Source organism: Ovis aries, chromosome 2, assembly GCF_016772045.2.
Source record: "Ovis aries strain OAR_USU_Benz2616 breed Rambouillet chromosome 2, ARS-UI_Ramb_v3.0, whole genome shotgun sequence".
In the NCBI taxonomy this organism is placed as follows: Eukaryota; Metazoa; Chordata; class Mammalia; order Artiodactyla; family Bovidae; genus Ovis; species Ovis aries.
In genome coordinates, this window is record NC_056055.1 from 52921148 (window position 1) to 52940101 (window position 18954).

The 18954-nt window shown below is 49.1% G+C and overlaps 2 protein-coding genes across 15 annotated transcripts in view; one reads left to right on the forward strand and one right to left on the reverse strand.

Moving 5' to 3' along the window:
• The first annotated feature begins 258 nt into the window (after positions 1–258).
• On the forward strand, positions 259–9743 carry CIMIP2B (ciliary microtubule inner protein 2B). 6 transcript variants are annotated; one of them, XM_004004284.6, is made up of 7 exons: positions 259–447; positions 4412–7756; positions 8137–8360; positions 8448–8665; positions 8866–8917; positions 8994–9191; positions 9486–9743. In XM_004004284.6, exons 2-7 carry the CDS (start codon positions 7695–7697, stop codon positions 9572–9574), a joined length of 843 nt encoding a protein of 280 aa, XP_004004333.2. In that variant the 5' UTR covers positions 259–447; positions 4412–7694; the 3' UTR covers positions 9575–9743. The 6 variants fall into 6 exon arrangements, with proteins under 6 accessions (XP_004004333.2, XP_060265248.1, XP_060265246.1 ...); XM_060409265.1 differs by having other exon boundaries at positions 9620–9743; XM_060409263.1 differs by having other exon boundaries at positions 8137–8665.
• Positions 9678–18954, reverse strand: part of RUSC2 (RUN and SH3 domain containing 2) — a 63220-nt gene continuing 53943 nt past the window's right edge. For 6 of the 9 annotated variants that reach the window (XM_027964445.2, XM_042243282.1, XM_060409247.1 and 3 more), the window contains 10 exons: positions 15147–15809; positions 14748–14933; positions 14446–14586; positions 13226–13302; positions 12847–13021; positions 12656–12761; positions 11944–11990; positions 10691–11492; positions 10461–10598; positions 9678–10377 (listed from right to left, as the gene is read on the reverse strand). In XM_027964445.2, coding sequence (XP_027820246.2) covers positions 10176–10377; positions 10461–10598; positions 10691–11492; positions 11944–11990; positions 12656–12761; positions 12847–13021; positions 13226–13302; positions 14446–14586; positions 14748–14933; positions 15147–15809 — 2537 coding nt within the window. In that variant the 3' untranslated portion in view covers positions 9678–10175. The remainder of the gene's footprint in view (positions 10378–10460; positions 10599–10690; positions 11493–11943; positions 11991–12655; positions 12762–12846; positions 13022–13225; positions 13303–14445; positions 14587–14747; positions 14934–15146; positions 15810–18954) is intronic. The other 3 variants (XM_042243284.1, XM_042243285.1, XM_027964449.2) reach the window with 1 other exon arrangement.

Below are 18954 nucleotides of genomic sequence, written 5' to 3' on the forward strand. Positions count from 1 at the left end.
TGACTCCTCCCCTCAGTGTGGCCCTTATCAGTGTGACCCCTCTAGACAGGTACCGCCCCCAGTACGTAGGAATCGGGTCTGCCGGTTCAGGCGGCAGGAAGTTCTGCCACCGGCCTCTAGAGCGGCGCGAGGTCTCGAGTGCGCACGCACCGTTCCAGGACCCGGTGCGCTCGCCGTACCCAACGCTTCTCTTCTCCGCTGGCTCCTCCCCACTGTCATCGGCGGTATAGCCAATCATCGCCTGGGTTGGGTGACGTCACACTATCCCGGTGACAGGTCTGGGAAGAGTGGTGATGGGCGTCGGTGAGCCGCTTGCCACCTAGCGGCGGAGTGGAGTCCGGTAGGAGCGGAGGCTGCCGGCCTGGGGCGAAACAGTCTGCGACAGAGCTTGAGGGAGCAAGTCTGAATTCTTTTCAGAAACTCTAAAGTACTATTTTTATTTCTGTGGTAAGCTAAAAAGAAAATTAATTAATTGCACAGTCGGCATCCGTGTGGGTGACTACCTTCTAACAGAGTCTTATCCCATGTTTATGGAGCGAGAGCCTCGCACTACTTAGTTGTTAAGAGCCAATGAGAAAAGAATAAAGCAGTCTTAAATTATAAACGGTGCAGGAGGATCGAAAGAAGGTCAGATGCTGTCTCGGTACAAGGGAAGTTTTCGCACAAAGTGGGAGAAAGAGCCAGAGTGATTCACAGCCCTTCCACTGCCAGTATAGACAGGCCATATGCATCATATTCGTTCCTCCAGAGGCCAATTTTGTCTCAGCAAAACAAGCTCATTTGTCACGTTAAATGTTAACATCTAACCTATTTCATTTGTAAGTTTGCTTTCTGTAGTTAAGATCTGTGAAAAGTGAAAGTGTGTCACTCAGTCGTGTCCCACTCTTTGCAATCCCATGACTGTAGCCTGCCCCGCAGGCTCCTCTGTCCATGGAATTCTCCAGGCAAGAATACTGGAGAGGATTGCCATTCCCTCCTTCTTAAGGGGATTTTCCCAACCCAGGGATGGAACCCCGGTCTCAGCATTACAAGCAACTTCTTTACCGTCTGAGCCACCAGGGAAGCCCAATAAACACTAGGAATTTATGCTTCCTTTTGTTTAAACAATATAATATTTTAATCTACTCGCGTCTGACCCTTTACCCAAGTCTGAGAATATGCGTAGTTGGTAATAGTAATTCCAATCAGAGGAGCCAGGTTGCCCATTTAGACAGATTATTGTGGTGGTTGTATGGAGGCAGGAAGACTGATTAACAAGGAGGAGCTGATGATGCTTCATTGAGGAGAGGATGAGGGACTGAACTAGGATGGGGATAATAGAAAAGGGGAGGAAGAAACCTTCAGCTAGAATGGGAAAACTTGCTGACAGACTAGTATCCAAAGTCAGTCAGTCCTGGGGAGGGAAAGAGCATCATCCAGGATAATTTTAAAGTTTCTTGCTTAGATGACTATCAACTGAGATAAAGAATACAGGAGGAGGACAGGTTGGGGGGCGGTAGGTAATTGTCATAAACAAAGGGGTCATGTGATGGAAAAGAAAACTATGAATGGGGATGCCATTATCCCAGTAGGGAGGGAGATGTAGGCTGATAATGGACTTCTAGGGAACACCAATAGTAATAAAGTGTAGGTGGACGAAGAGAAGTCTGTGAAGGAAACAGAAGAAACATGCTGAAATATAGGAAGATAATTCTTTTGAGGGTGCATAAAATTCTTTATTTAGAATAAAGTATAAGTGTTTATAATGTAATTTCAAATTCAAGTGAAACTGAAAGTTGCCTTGCAACCCCATGGACTTTAGCCTGCCAGGATCCTCTGTCCAGAGAATTCTTCAGGCCAGAATACTGGAGTGGGTAGCTGTTCCTTTTCTCCAGGGGATCTTCCCAACCTAGGAATCGAACCCAGGTCTCCCATACTGCAGGCAAATTCTTTACCATCTGAGCCACCTTCAGTTTCAAACTTCTGTATAAAAGGGTCAGGACCTTTACCTATTTTAAGAAGTACACATAGGGTATACACAAACACATTTTGCCTTTTTTATTTAATTAAAGTCATAATAAAGCTGTTTAGAATAGAGCTGACATATATTTACATTATAATATGAAACTCTAGTCTGTGACTGAACTAGCACTATATCTGTGTATTCATCTAAATATCTGAATACTTTTCACTGCCAATGATATAACAAATAGTGGCAAGTGGAATCTAAGGAATGGAGAGTTTAGGAAAAGTGGAATAATGAACAGTATTAAATAGTGCAGAGAGGTGTGCTAAGATGAGCTTGAAATGTTCCTTGAATTGGGCTGCTAGAAGATCCTTTTGTTGTCATTTTTCAAACTTTTTAAGGTGGAAAATTCAAATGTGAAAAAAAGAAGGAATAGAACAATGAACCCTTATTTACCTTGGGTAAGACCATTTTGTTGGCGAAACATTGTTCAAAATCACTTACCCATGCCTCAGTTATACTGTTACCATAAATGACTGGGTAGAAGTGAAAATATCTGCTTTTTTGTATCTTCTATGCCAGTGATTCTCCAGTAATCAGTTCATGGACAATCTTGTTTTATCTATACTACTGCTTTTCTCCCCCACCTAGTTATTTGGTGCATATTTCTGACATTGTCTTTTAATCAATAAATATTTCAGTGTGTTACCTCTAAAAGATAAGGATTCTTCTTTAAAACAAAATCACAGTACTATGTCATACTTAAAAAAAAAATTGCTTAATACCATCAAGCATCTAGCTTTTCATATTTTCCTCATTGAATTAATTTAGTTTTTTAAAAATAATTTAAAAAATATTTATTTATTTGGCTGTGCCAGGTCTTGGTTGTGGCACTCAGGATCTTCAGTCTTCATTGAGGTGTGCCGTGTCTTTAGCTGCAGCATGTGGAATCTAGTTCCTTGATTAGGAATCAAACTTGGGCCCCCTGCATTGGGAGTGCAGAGTCTTAGCCACTGGACCACCAGGGAAGTTCCCCAAATTGTTAATTTGAATCAAAATCTAAATAAGGTCCATACTTTGAGGCTGATGTCTCTTAAACCTTTAACTCCATCCATTATCTCCCCTCCTCCATTTTTTTCCAAGAAACCGGGTCATTTGTCCTTATTGAGTTTCTCAGAATCTGAATTTTGCTAAGCTTTTAGCATGTTCTTCAGTCCCCTGTATTTCCAGTAAAGGTGTAGAGACAATTAGATTTATATTTTATTATTTTGGCAAAACTAATTTGTAGGTGGTTTTAACACTTTTATCATGATGTATATACAATGTTGGACTTCCCTAGTGGCTTGGATGGTAAAGAATTGCCTGCAATGTGGGAGACCTGGGTTTGATCTCTGGATTGGGAAGATCCCCTGGAGGAGGGCATTGCAACCCACTCTAGTATTCGTGCCTGGAGAATCCCAAGGACAGAGGAGCCTGGTGGGCTACAGTCCATGGGGTCCCAAAGAGACAGATTTGACTGAGTGACTGAGCAGACACACAGATACAGTGGTGGTCTTTGTGATGGGTTTCTCAAACGTGGCACTATTGATATTTTTAAAAATTAGTTTATTTTTTAATTGGAGGAAAATTGCTGTTATTGACATTTTGGACTGTAGAGATTCTTTATAGTAGGAGGCTGTCCTGGTGCACTGTAGGGATGTTTAGCAGCATCCCTGTCCTCGACCCACTGAATGTCAGTAGCAGTTCCTCCAGTTGTGATGACTAAAATGTCATTTAGACATTGTCCCCCTGGGGGCAAAATTGTTCCTGATTGAGAACTTTTCCTCATTAAACTACTTGTTATTCAGAGACATATTCATATGGGAAAGGCAAAAATAAAAAATAAAAAAGCTTGTTTCCCTTTTATTTTACCAGCTTTTAAAGTAGTGAGTTGGTTCTCTAGCATCCTCCAACAGTGCCCAATGAGGTGTTTTTTTTTTGAATCATCATAAACTCATAATTTAATACATATATGATGTGTCTTAATCACTGGCAATTAAAAAATGTTTTTGATTTTTAAACTGTCCTATTTTGGCCACTGGACACATTCAAGTTGGCTTCTGAGTCCTTTTGACATGACTCTTAAGGTTTCTTGCTCTTTGATATAATAAAATGTTCTAGTCTCATTTTGTGAATTGCTAGACTGAAGCTGCTATCAGTTATTTTTTCCAATGATTCATGATTCCTTTTCATTGGAAATAGTATTTAGAAACCTCAATATGGGTAATTTTTGTGTGACCTTAGGAAGAGCAGTTAAATGGATATATTCATATCCTATTCCTTTTAAAATAGTCTCTTCCACTATCTCTTTATTTTGAAAAAATTCCAAACATGCAGAAAAGCTGAAGGAATACACAGTGAACATCTGTATGTGCATGCTAAGTTGCTTCAGTCGTGTCTGACTCTTTTCTACCCCATGGACTGTAGCCTGCCAGGTTCCTCTGTCCATGGGGATTCTTCGGTCAAGAATACTGGAATGTGTTGCCATGCCCTCCTCCAGGGGACCTTCCCAACCCAGGGATCAAACCTGCGTCTCCAGCAACTTCTGCATTGCAAGTGGATTCTTTACCGCTGAGCCACCAGGGAAGTCTGAATAACTGTATACCCTCAGCTCAATTCAACAATTGTTATTTTGTTATGTTTGTTCTGTCTCTCTCTGATAAAAAATTGTATGGTGTGGTATTTGATATAGTATGGTTATACTGTACTATTTAGTATGATTTTTTATTGTACCATTTGAAAGTACATTGCAGGCATTATGACACTTCATTAGTGTTATCTTCTGAGGTAATTTTCTATGTAACCATAATACCATTATCCCATCTTGAATTACTTTGTTCATTTAGTTTCTTTTTTTTTTTGTGGGGTTCGGGGGTGCACTTGCATGATCTTAGCCCCTCAACCAGGGGGTAGAACCCAAGCCCTTAGCAGTGAGAGCTCAGAATCCTAATCACTGGACCACCAGGGAATTCCCCTTCCTTTAGTTTTTTGATTCTCCTATTTTATTGGTTCCTTCTGGGGCTCTTTTGCTGATTCTTTTTCATTATGCATGATTCAGCTACCTTATCCTACTCAATGAGGTAGTAACATTAGCTTACCATTTTATAGATGAGAATACTGGGGTCTGATGAAATGAATTTAGCCAGGGTCTGTATCTCTAGTGACTAGGATTTGAACTAGTGTTTTCATTTTGTTTTATATTATGATACCTTTGACTCTAAGTGAAAGAGAAGTTGGAAGTGGCCTTAACAATAATGAAATCACTTCATAAGAAGGATGGTTAATTCTGAGACTCTACATTACCATCAAGGATCTAGGCCTTTCTATTCTACCATCCCCCCTTGATGGATTAAGGCTTTATCTGGAGGTTAGCTTAGCTTTCCGCAAGATTTATGATTCCTGCCAAAGTTCCAACATCATATTCACAGAATTTCTCAAGGCAGGAAAAGACATTCCTTTTTGTCCATCTCTCTTTCTCTAATTTGTTGTGCATCTTTTTTAAGAGCAAAGAAACTTTCCCTAGGACCCTCCTTCATCCCAGCAGACTTGCCCTCATATTGTTCAGATTGCCACAAGCCCAAACCTAACCAATCATTGGCAAGGGAAATGGGACCACTGTGATGGGCTTAGACTAATCAACTCATTCCTATGGCTGGTTCTGAGCTTCCCTGAAGCTCCTGACTGCTTGGCAGAACAAAATTGAAGTCCTGTTAGGAAGAAGGGAGATGGGGATAGGGAATAGGTATGAAGTGTGCAACCAACAGTGTCTGTTACAGAATCCAGGTTGTTAGCCTTGACATACTTCTGCTATTCTAGGCTCTGCCTTCAGCTCCCTCCCTCACTCCAGCATACTTCCGGTGAGCCACGCCCCCTACAATTCTAGCTCTCATGACACATACCAAGGTTGTCCTTGGCAGAACAGTGAAGAACGTGAAATTTATTCTTTGGTGCCAGTGCTCTTGTGCAAGCTGAGGAAGTCAGTGACACGTGCTTCGTCAGCCCTGGCACTGGCAGTGGGGGCGGGGAGGGGAGGAGGGCAGAGGTTTTGCCTTCTGGAAAGGTAGCATCCCCCAGATCCCTTTTTCTTGGTCTGTACTTCTCTTAGAATCTGAATGGTTTTGGTAACAAATTCTAATTTGCCTCCTAGTTTTAACATTACCTTCATATCTCCTTCCCCTGAACTCCCACATTGAGGAAACCTGTATCCACTGAATTTACTAACCATTCACTGATCTCCCCTTTGTATTAGAAATTTAGAGATAATACTAAACAGTTGGAAATGAAATTAAGTTTTAGAAGCTGTGTGCCAGGTGATGGGGTAAGTCTTTTCACACACACTATCTGTGTTCTTTTTTTTTAAAAATTAATTTGATTGGAGGCTAATTACTTTACAATATTGTAGTGGTTTTTACCATACATTGACATGAATCAGCCACGGGTGTACATGTGTTCCCCAACCTGAGCCCCCCTCCCACTTCCCTCCCCATCCCATCCCTCAGGGTCATCCCAGTGCACCAACCCTGAGCACCCTGTCTCATGCATCAAACCTGGACTGGCGATCTATTTCACATATGATAATATACATGTTTCAGTGCTATTCTCTCAAATCATCCCACCTTCACCTTCTCCCAGAGTCCAAAAGACTGTTCTTTACATCTGTGTCTTTTGCTCTCTCATAGGGTCATCATTACCATCTTTCTGAATTCCATATATATGTGTTAGTACACTGTATCAGTATTTTTCTTTCTGACTGACTTTACTCTGTATAATAGACTCCAGTTTCATCCACCTCATTAGAACTGATTCAAATGCATTCTTTTTTATGGCTGAGTAATATTCCATCGTGTGTGTGTACCACAGCTTTCTTATCCATTCATCTGCTGATGGACATCTAGGTTGCTTCCATGTCCTGGCTATAGTCAACAGTGCTGCGGTGACTGACTGTATTCTTAACAGCATCTTGGTAGGCTAGACTATTTTAGCTTTCCTGTTAAGAGTTTAGGGATTTTAGGTTCAGAGGGAGCCACCTGCTTACAGTTAAAGGCCGCTAACTATTAGGAGCTCATGGCTGCCTGACCTCACACCCATGCCCTTTCCCCTACCCCACCACTCTGGCTTCATGGTTTTTATTGTTACAAAGCATGTTTGTATACATTAATCTGAGGCTCGCAACAGTGGCAGGGTGAGTAGTAGTACCTGCATTTTATAAATGAGGATAGGAGGCTTCAGAGGTACTAAATGTCACTGCTTAGAGGTCTTTTGGTTCCTTTATCCCCTATCACCTCCCCTCTGGGCTTTCCTAGGAAATCACCTTCAACCAAGACTGAGAGAGAGGAGAATCCACATCTCCTCAGATAGGTGCTCAGAGAGGGGCTTAGGAATGGCGCAATGGATCTATCAGGTTTTGCTCCCCTGCCTCCCACTCGAGGGCTTCCTTCCGTCCTGCAGCGGGGAGGCTGTCTGTACTCAGCCTTCTCCCTGCCCCCAGGTGGCAGGACTGCATTTGTTCAGGAGCAGACAGACCAGCGAGCCTCTGCTCTCCTGGTCTGCTGGTCTTGGCCCTGGCCGTCATCACACCAGGGCCCGCCCCCTTCTCCCCTCTGAGCCCCGCCTCCTGCCGCTGGCTCAGCCTCCCAGCCCTGGACACCGTCAGTACACACAGCCCAGAGGCTGAGCTCAAGGAGAAACCAAAGGAACTGCCAGGGTCCCCATGGCTATGGCCAGCACCTTCATACCAGGACTGAACCCCCAGAACCCTCATTATATCCCAGGGTAAGAGCATACCCGTTTGCTTCTGGGAGGAGGGGTAATAAGGATATAGAGTTGTGCCACCTCGGCCTTGGGGGCCAAGTGGACATTGTGGTATGGGCAGCTTATGGATGGGTTATCTATGATGTTGGATGGAAAAGGAAAAGCAAAGGAATAGTAGGAACCGGGCCTGCTGTGAAGCTTTGTGTTGTACTCTCCATGGCAACAGGGTAACAGCCGAGGGGAAGGTTGAAAACCCAGACAGAGAACTAAGAAATGCCTGCTCCAAATATACACACAGCAGAGTCCAGAAATGATCAGGGCCTCAGCGGTCTCTGCTCCTCTGTCTGGGGATGGTGAGGCAGGGGGACTCTGGAGGTGAGCAGGTGAGACTTGTGCTGCAGGTACACTGGACACTGCCCACTACTTCGGTTCAGCATGGGCCAGACCTACGGAGCGATGACTGGGCAGCTACTTCGCGGCTCTCCTGGCCTCGCCTGGCCCCCCGCCCACCGCACACTTCTGCCTCCCATTCGGCCTCCAAGATCCCCCAAGCCTCGCAGGAGAAGCCTGCCTGTCAGGCGTGGACACGAAAGGCTCAGCTCCAGCATGGTCCCCGGGTACACAGGTTCGGATACGGGTATGAACAGGGTCCCCCATCCCAGAACACGGGCCCCACGCTCTAATGCATCTCCTTTGTCCCCTGCCCACCTAGGTTTTGTGCCACAGGCACAGTTCATCTTTGCCAAGAACTGCAGCCAGGTCTGGGCTGAGGCTCTGAATGGTTTTACTCAGTGGAGCGGAGGACAGGGGAGTCAGGAGCTGCCCGAAGAGGCCAAGGGAGAAAAAGACGTGGAGAAAGACCAAGAGCCAAAGCCGGGGGCAGAGCTGGAGGCAGAAAAGGAGCCGGAGCTGGGGCAGGAGGCAGAACAAGTGAGATGGAGAAGGATGAGGCAGAATCCAGTGGTGGGAGCGGGGAGCCCCTACCTCTGTGCGGCCAGGCCTGTGGTGGCCATGTGTAGGCTGGCTGTGGGTACAGGGCCAGACCACTAGCCCCACTTCCCTGGGAGCTTGTGCTATAACCCAGGGGCTGAATTTGTTTGCCGTTTCTCCTCTATCAATCTCCTCACAAGGCTTCGCCTTATTCCATGGATGACAGAGACCCTCGCAAGTTCTTCATGTCAGGTGAGAGGATGTGGGCAATGACCAAAGGCTTGGGGATGTGCCCAGAAGGTACCGACTGAGTGTTCCCGCCCCCCAGGCTTCACTGGTTATGTGCCCCGTGCTCGCTTCCTCTTCGGCTCCAGCTTTCCTGTGCTCAGCAACCAGGCGCTGCAGGAGTTTGGAAAGATGAAGTCACCGGGCAGGTCCCAGAAGGATCCTAAGCATCTCCCCGCACTGTCCCGGACCTACCCTCAGCGCCTGGGCCTTTTACCTAAATACGGGGGCTATGTCCCAGGTGAGGATGGCCCAGGAGGGAGGCTTTGGGGACTGGGATATTTGTGTGTATGTGTGTGTGTGTGTGAGTGTGAGTGAGTGATAGATGGAGGTGGTTTGGGGGATGGGAACTAGTAGATACAGGGAGGGGTCCTTGGATCATGAGGTTTGGCTTTATCACTGGCAGAAAAGGAACTGACATAGCTCCTAGTGGGGAGTGAGGACCAGAGTTTGGAGGATAACTTCTGGGTAACTGGCTGAGAAATAACTTTTCTGTGCCTCTGGCTACAGATGACAGACTCTTTCGGCCACACAGGGTATAAGTTCCAGTTCGGCCGCACGTATGGGCATCTCACCCAGGATGCTCTGGCTCTCAGCGCCCTCCAGAAGCAGCTCCTGGTGTAGGTACCTGGCATTTAAGTTCTCTCTTCCCTTGTCATCCTATCCCAGCCATCCTTTTGGAAAGAAGAAAGGCAGGTTGGCAGGAGGAAGCACAAAGAGAGAACAGTTTGGAGGCCGAGCACCTTTTTTATTAATAGGTGTAATAAATAAATAAATAAATACATAAACAGAGGCCTGGGCTCCTCCTCCCTCCTTGACCGCCAGGCACTGGCCACAGCCTATTTACAGCTGGGGGCTTAGGGAACTGGCCCCAATACTGTCACATAACCTCCTCACCACCTGGCTGAGGGAACCCTGCAAGTGGGCCTTTTGGTCACCTCCCTCCACAGGGAAGTACCTGTCTGCACCCATGGGAGGACTGGCCAGATTGGCTGGGGAGACTCTGGCAGCCCAGTGCTACATCCCTTCCCTCCTCTCCTGGGGGAAGGTCCTGACGAGGTCACTGGGACAGGTAATGGGGAGTAATTAATACTGAGCACAGGGATATGTGGCCCCCAGCTCTCGGTCTACTCTGTGTAACCAGGCCAGACGGCTTGGGAAGCGCTCTTAGGCAATGAGCCTGGGGGCTGTGAGGGTCCCTGAGGCCGCCAGCATGCACAGGGCCTCAGTTCTGGCTGCTTCCAGGGCTTGGACTTGGAGTTGGGGTCAGAGTCACGTAGGCCAGGGGCACCAGGCCGGTGTCTGAGCCGCGGCTGCAGCGCAGCCAGTCCGCCCCGGCTGGCCCCAGCACTCGCAGGGTGTCTCCCTTTCGGAAGCTCAGCTGTCCAGGGCCTGTGGCCAGATGGTGGCACAGCGCCTTCACCTCACTGGGGAGACAACAAATGGAGGTCAGAGAAAGCCCATCCCGAGCCAGCCTCAGCCCCTCAACCCTCCGGTCTCCCCGTCTCACCATGGAGGCTTGGAAGGCAGGCCTGGAGAGGGTGGCTCCTGCAGACCATCCTTGGGCTCTGGCTCCCGGCGGGCACCCACTGTTTGCGCCACGAGCTGGAACACAGACTTGTCCAGGCTGAGCCAGTCCGAGGGCAGCCTAGGGGACAGTGGCCAGGGCTCTGGCTCCATCTGTGCCAGTTTTAGAGCAGGCTCTCCACTCCCTAGTCCCCACCAGGGGCCACCTCTTACCTATTTGTGGGTCGGGCCTCCCGCTGAGCCTTCCGGGACCCAAAGAGGTGTCCCCACTTGATGCCCCCTGGTGAAGGTTCAGATGCTCCTTCCTCATTTTCGGCTGTGGGGGCAGCAGACCCCTCCCTCTCCCGGCTCCGCCTCAGCTCCGCCAGTACAGAATCAGGGGGGCTCCCCATCCAGAAAGGCCAGCCCCTCTCCCGGCCGAGGGTCTCCTCAGGGGCAGGGCAGGCCTCCGCTCCCTCCACGACTCCCTCTCGGGGGGGTGGCCCCACGCCTCCTGCCCCTTTCTTTTTCTCGCTGCTGCTACCAGTGCTGCTACCTCGGGGGAACCTAGAGCCCTCGCTGGAGCCGTCGATGTAGACCTGGGAGCTCTGCATGAGCTGGTACCACCAGCCAGCCTGCCCACTTCGGGCCCACCTGCTGCGCCCTGAGCTCCCGGCCGCCTCTGTCTCCCCCTCTTCCTCCTCCTCTTCTCCACCTTCTGGGGCACCCACACCCTTCACCCGCTCCCCAGGGGCCGCCCTGTCCACATCTCCGGGGCCGTCCTGGCCGCGGGAGCGGGCCAGCTGCAGGGTCGAGTGGGCGGACAATAGCAGGTCTTGGGACACTCGCAGCAATTCCTTGTGCTGCCGCTGCTGCTGGCCACTCTGCAGCAGCCGGTGTTGGAACAGCAGGTCTAGGCTGAAGGGCAGGAGGGCCAAGGGTTGGAGCAGCAGCAGCAGCTCCTCGAAGAGGCCAGGGCACACTGTATGCGCTGCATTCAGAAAGCCCCACGGCTGGTAGTGGGTCTGAATGATATCTAGGGGAGAAAGAGAGAGGGACTGAGCCACATAGAGAAGCAGAGCCTGGCCTGGGGTGGGCCTGGGAAAGGCAAGCTGGGCAGAGCCATCGCATACTGCTGGGCAGGCTGTGTACTGCGCACTGAGCTGCACTGTGGTGTGAACAATGCCTCTGGAAGTTGTGCGGTGCACACGCTCCATCAGCTTAAGCAGCAACCTCGAGTTCAGAGGAGAAGCTCCTCGCCACCCTGACTTCCAGATTGCCTGAGTATCCTCTTGGCTCCCAGGCTCTAACATAGCAGAGGCTGGGAAAGGACTCGGGTAGAAGCCCAAGCCTCAAGATGAAAGCTTGTGTGGTTCTCCTCCCCACCTCTAGATTCTGCAAAGACAGCAGTGCCGCCGCCCCCTTTTGATCCTCCCAGGACTGGCCTGTATTGAGTTGGCAAGACAGAGCAGGGTTCTGAGTGTTACCTTCGTGGTTATAGAGGTGATTAAACCAGAACTCCAGGGACCGGATGCTGCAGGGAGAGAGGTGAAGAGTTGAGTCTTGTGCGGCTATAGCCAGACCGTGAGGTACAAAGGTACGGGGGGTCAGACATACAGCAGAAGTACAGGTGAACATCTCCCTTCTGTGTCAGGGCTAGTTTCACGTTACATGGTTCTAGAAACTCAGAGGGGATGCAGGCGGGGGTGATTCACAAGCCAATCACTTCTTAGAATGGAGTTGACTTGCCCATGACTGAAGAAGTCAGGGCAGCTACTGATGAGAGGACAGGGCAGCTCAGGGCCAGAGGGGATGACCCTGGCTCATACTCGAGAAAGAAGGATACTATGATATACGTGCCCAGGTGGACTGGGTCAAGCAGGACTCAGAAGCACTGCTGGAACTGAGAGATTCAGGGTTACAATACCCATGGAGACTGAGAACCAGATTAATTTCCAAATGAGCCAGATTACAGATTTATAAAAGCAGAAGCCTGTATTGGTGATCAGAGTCATGGGTCTGGTGGGAAGCCTGTGACCCACTAAGAGAGGCTGTAGCAAGGTGGGGAGAAAGTGGGCCTGAGCCTGGCCACAGATCCTGCAGATTCATCCTTTCTGACTCAGTCTAGGGCGCTGGCTCTTCAGAGGTGCTGGGGCCCAGGGGAGGGGGCTGGTGGGCTGCAGATTTCCACACACTCACTTGAGCAGGCCGAGGATGAAGGCGTTGAAGCGCATGGTGTGACTGGTGAGCTCTGGGAACTGGCTGACTTTGTTGTACAGGCCATGCAAAACCTTGGTGGATGGGCCTGGGAGGAAGCCAGAGTTGGAGGTCACCATCTTTGGAACCCTGAAAATTCAGTTTGAGCTTCTTCCCTTGCCACCAGCACTGACCTAGCTGTGTGGAGGCCTCCACCACACTCCACGGTGTGTTCTTACGTTGCCCAATGATGACGTCCAGCACAAAAGACTTGAGTCCGTCCTCCAACAAAGCCCGCACCGCAGGGCACAGGTACTTCAGAACCAGGTGGCCCACATTGGGGCTCACAGAACTGTTCCCCAGCTTTGCCTGTGGATGCAGCAGGGAAGTACAGGGAATTACCTGCAACCTGGGTCCTTTCTGACTGCCTTAGTCCTTACAGTACTTCTCTTGTGGTCCCCGTCCCTGAGGACCCAGCTCTGAGTTCTGGGGGCAGGAGAGCAAGGGACGGGGGCAGCATAGGATAGGTGACGGTCAGCAGGACGGAGCTCAGCTCTCCAGTCTCTCGCCTACCTTGACTCCGGGATCCCGGCTTGTGCCAAAATGGGCCACAATGAGGTCCACAGCAGTGTTGACAGCTTTCACCAGCCCTGCAAGTGAGAATTTGATGCACCAGGTCCCTAAGTGAGTCCCCAAGCAAGCTGGCTGGGAGTGGGCCCTCAGCGGGGAGGGCCCACACACACACACACACACACACACTCTCTCTCTCTCTCTCTCTCTCTCTCTCTGTCCCTGCATAGGTACCACAGGCCTTGGCTTCTTCCTGGTTTTGCTCAGTTCTCAAGTCCTTCCTGTTTTAACCTCTCTGCCAAGACCCACCCCAATGATTCCATTAAGACACTCAAAGTACTCACTTCCTTGCCCTTTTACTTCAAGCCTGGATCAGTCTAACTCTCCATCCTCTCCACTTTGAGAAACTAGGCTATTGGCTGCTGTTGGAGAAAGTCCAAAGCTGTTCACCTAGGGCCTGGGAAGGGCACTTCTTTGATGTGTGCCTTGCAGCACCCTCTGCTATGCCCTCAGGTTGCCATGCCAAATCTTTATCCCTCTTCTCAAGCCCTTGGTTCTACTTCACTCAGAGAACAGAGGCCACTGGTAATGAATTCAACTTCCCTCTCCATCCAAAAGACATCACATCTATCCTCCTTCCTACCTGCCCTCCCTTACTCCCTTTCCGTCTTGGAGGAAGGTGGCCATTCCCCTTCTTGCCTAAGGTTCTTCCCTCTCGATGCTCTGAGTCCTCTGCTCTGCCTCTGCAAGGGACTTCAGCTTCATCTTTCTCCCTTTCACAAGCTCCTTCTCTTCAGCCCACAGTTATGCTCAATCTTCTCCTTATCATCTCATTTAAATGGCTCTGCTAAATAGACTGGTTTTCTGTCAGTCCTTATCAGATTAGATGTTATGATCAGGCTTATCCAAGCCACCTTATCCTGTAGCACTTGAGCTCCCCTGGTATAGCACACAGGAGTCTCCCTCCCTACACATAGCTCCCTGAGGGAAGAGAAGGAAGACTGAGTCTTAAGCATCTGATAAATGACTGTTGTTCACTTGCAGATACTCATGATCCATAGTACAGACTTCTGCCTCTTGGCCCAAATTAGCTTGTGCTAATTCCCTCCCAGCACTTGGAGTTCTAAGACAGGGAAATATTCTGAAGGGCTAGATAGTTGGGCCACAGGCATAAAAAGGTAGTAACAGCAGATTTTCAGTCTTGAGCTAGGAATGATATTCACCTTTTTTCTGAAGCACATCAATGGATACAGCCTCTGAGCTGCCATCTGGGGACAGGCAAAATTCAGCGGGGGGCTTCTCAGTCAAGGAGAAAGGGTCTTGGAAGTCAGGGCAGGTTAGTGGTAACGGCTTCACTACTTGACCTGGAAAGAAGAGAAAAATCAATCCCAAGCAACTGTCTCCCTGAGTGGCAGCTCAATTCTGTGCCTCATGTCCTCTGAGATGTGTTCTTTTGGGACTGACCCCTTCCCTCCCGGCTGTAGCAGAGCCTGCCCTGGGTTTTCTGGGGACCTGGCCCACACACCATTCAGCCGGCAGTTCAGATGGCCAGCAGCACCGAGGGAGCCGGGGAACTCAAAGATGGGGTTCCTTCGGGCCAGCCGAGCATCCTGTGGCCTTCGGTCTAGGCTCCCTGACAAACCAGGGGGTCCTAGAGGGTTCTTCCTCCTGTATTCTCGCCACTTGAGTGCTTGAGGGGATAGATGGTTGGCTGAAATCAGGAGAGATTAGCAGAAGAGACAGGAAATAGTTAAAAGACAGCATTTCATACCCACCCAGTGGGCCTGTATAAAACCCAGGGTTGGGATATTAGCTACAGATGGGCAAACTGTAACCTGTGACCCCATGTGGAGTACAGGAAATCATTCAAAGGGGAGGTAGACTGCCTAGGGTAGGAAAGGGGGATGGGCAGTGAGCTTCATACCATTACTGGGCCTGGAAGCCATGCTGCCCTCGCCACCTCCCCGGACCAGGCTCTCCGCTCGGCTGAGGCTAGATCTCCAGGAGCCCAGAGGAGGCAAACTTCCTGTCCCATGGAGCCGGTACTCAGCCAAGGTCAGTATCTTCGGATCCTCCTTCTGCGGCTGCTGGGAGACGGCAGGCCGGACAGCAGGAGGACAGGAAAGGCCCCATGGAGGTGGGCTTTCTGTGGCTGTGGCCTGCTCTGGGAGAGGGGAGCACGAAGTGGAGGCCGAAGAGTCGGTGCTGGGCCCAAAGGGGCCAGTACTCCGGATGGGGGAGTAGCTGCCCAGGGGCGACGGCCGCGAGGTCTCTGGCTCAGGCCTGGCTTTCCTGGCACCCCTGTGGGTGGGCACCTGTGGCTCCCCTGAAGGAGCTGGGCCTGGGCCTTGAGCAGCGGGGGCAGCTGCGGGGGCAGGCTGCGGTGCACGGTTGCAGCCCGAGAGGCTGTAGAGCTGGGAAAGGCTGTGCAGGGCCCGGGCCTTGGCCAGCTGCTTGGGGAAGTGGTGCTGGAACACGAACGGCTGGATGGGCAGCGTGGTTGGCCTCTGCTCCTTGCTGTAGCGAAGGACCGGTCGGCTCTCAGCACCACCCCCTGTGGCAACAGGGATGGAGAAGGAATCAAACACTGAAATCACATGAGAGGAAGCAAAGAAGCAGTCAGGAGATGATGCTCACCAGGGAGAGTAAGAGAGGGGCAGGACCTGGGCTGGAGGAGCTGAGTAGGGTAGGGGTAATTGACTGTGGAATGTGCCACTGCTTCTCCCATCTTCTCCTGGTGTTTTCATAACATTGACTTGTCTCTTGGCTGTTCAGCCCTCTCTTCTTTTTCTTGACTTCAGATGTGGGTGCATCTTAAGGCTCATTTCTTATATTTGCCTTTACACTTTCTTCCCTGCATTGTTCTATTCAGACAGTCATATAGGTGACTTCTGAACCCATGGCTTTAGCCTCAACCTTTCTCTTATCTCTAGATCATTCTGCTTTAGGTTTCTGTTTCCAATTAAAATTTGCTATTTAAAATACCTCATTCATTCTCCTGATGATTTCCATTTATGCCAATGACAGAACCACCATTTTCTTTGTGAAAGTGAAAGCGTCAGTCACTTAGTCACGTCCGAGTCTTTGCGACCCCCAAGGACTGTAGCCCGCCAGGCTCCTCTGTCCATTGGGATTCTCCAGGCAAGAATACTGGAGTGGGTCACTGTTTCCTCCTCTGTATCTAAGGTCTAAAGGCCTGGAGTCAGTCACATACTTTCAGTGTCAAGATGTCAATTTACTTCAAGCTTTCACCCATCATCCCCTCCTCAACTACAGCCCACATATTTCATTCTTGATCAGATCTAACCATAATAAAATATTTCTTTACTTGCTGCCAGAATCAGCTTCCTGTCACCCAATCTACCCCAGTCATACTCTTTCACTGATCCTAGCATTGGAACCCCAGAGTCCGTATCTGCTCCCTCCACACAGAGGCGTGTTTCCCAAGGTTGGTCCTCTCCTGTTCTTTCAGCCAATCTTCTAGTCCGTGTCCCACAAAACATGTGTCTCAGAACTAAACAGAACACTCCACAACACCGCACAGAGGCAAAGTCTTTGCGTATGGGCTGTGCTTCTAATTAAACACCGCGCACTGTCAACACCCGAATAAACACAAGGTGGCGCTATAACCACCCAATCACCTGAAACCCTGGGTGTGGCTCACTCGCACCCTGGGTTCAACAGCTCTGAAGCAGGAATTAGTATCCATTGTTATAAGACCTGGGTATTGGAAATTTAGAGATTAAGTCGTTTGCCCAAGGTCACACAACTAGGAAGTGACACAGCTAGAATTCTGCCTAAGTCAGAGTTTGGCTTTGGGACTAATGTTCTCTCTGCCACATCGCACCACACAGGAAATGGTATCAGGCTGGGTTTTCCTGCTCCTTGTCTTTCCGCATTTATTTACTTCGGCGAGTCTTAAGGGGATGGGGACCACAACCCCATAAGGCAGGTGTTTCAGAACCACTCTCAGGAGACATTTTCAGACTATACTCTCCTGCCAGTCCCAGTCAGGGCTTAGCGAACAGCCCTTGTCAATCTCCCTTGCTCACTATGCTCCAGTCATACCTTCTTTGGTCCTTAAACATGTCAAGCTCATTAACATCTTGGGGTCTTGTGTTCCTTCTGCCTGAAATCAGCTAGGCATCAACTCAAGCACCACCTTCTCCTCAAGACCTTCTCTGATTGCCCCAGTGCCTCGGGCAAGTCATGCTCTCAACACCCTGTTGTATTTCCTTTTTAGCCATTTCTCACTGTCAGAAATTATCTTATTTGTTTATTGTCCATTACTCCCTATTAGGGTTCTGGAAAAGCAGGGATTTTTAAATTGTTCCCTGCTGTATCTCCAGTGCCTAGAATAGACCTTGGTATAAGGTAGGTACTGAATAAAAGACATGAATGAATCCTCACTGTCACCCTTGGTTCAGTATGGTCTCGCTGCATCCAAATCTTACACGGACCAGCTCACTTCCTAGAACACCAGTTCTATTTCCTGTGGCTCTGCAGCCCATAGAACAAAGTCTAATCTCAGGCAAGTTGGTGGCCACACCTGTGGCAAATGCGCTACCCTCCCCATTGACACGGCTCTTCCCACCACCCCTTTCCCATTGCTTTTCTGGCTGGGAATGCCTTCATCCTCTCCACTTATTTAAATATCAAATTTCAAGCCTGAGCTGACCCTGGCTGTCAGATTAGGCCCTCCCAACCTCAGCCTTACTGTACATGCTATACGGAGTACGTTTGAATTAGTCTATTCCTACTCTTTTAAAAATCCTCCCTGCTGAGTTCTCAGGGTAGGTTTGAGGCAGAGGAGGAAGACTGGGGAAGGGGGAGGGGTGACTCCAGTGGGGAGCGGGTGTTATTTCTACCCTCTGGGAGTACAGGGGACAAGGTTTCTCCTGTTCTTTGAGACAGCCCTTAGAAACACTGGAGATAGAGATCGAATTCACTCAAGTCCATGTTGCAGGCAACAGAGCCCCAGTCCCTCAGTGCCCTCTTAAAATGGAGCGCCCAGAAGCCCAGGTGGGCCCTAAGGTTCACAGGAGCGGAGGGGACTATCAACTCCTCCCTTCTGGAGTCTACAAATGAATCCAGCCATTTTAACTTTTTAGAATACCTTCCTAACTGCTGACTCATTCTGAGTTTGCAATCAATTATTAATAAATATCCCAAATCAAGAAGAACACTTACATATCAAAGTTCATATTGGTCCTTGAAAGAACAAAACGTTTTTTTCCAGACTAGACAAAATCCTTTCAAAATCTAGATTCTGCTGCTCAGAATCTCAAAGAGATCTCACTTCTTTTGTCATTCATGAATTCATCATTTTTTGATTGAAAACAAAAAAGTTGTGCAGAACAAAAAGAAAAGCCCTATGATAGGTCACTGGAGATTTATGGAACAAAAGTCTTATATTATTATGAAAAGTCTTATCTGATAGCAAAAACACTTTTAAAGCCTCTCCTCCCATATCTGATCAGGACTGACCTTGTCCTCAGAGTGCCAGCCAAGTACTGTCTGGGCCCAGATATACCCAGCAGGCACTGCAGTCTGAGAAGAGGGTGGGTTCAGAAGACTCTGGCTAATCCCTGCCATTTCTGAGCCCCCTCTGCCCTAGAGACCTTCTTGCATTTCTGGGGCAGTTCCTCCATGTGTGTTTAGGAGCCTGAAGTCATCTGATATACTGCCATCTCCCAAACAGCACGTATAACACCATTTATGGGTTTTAACCC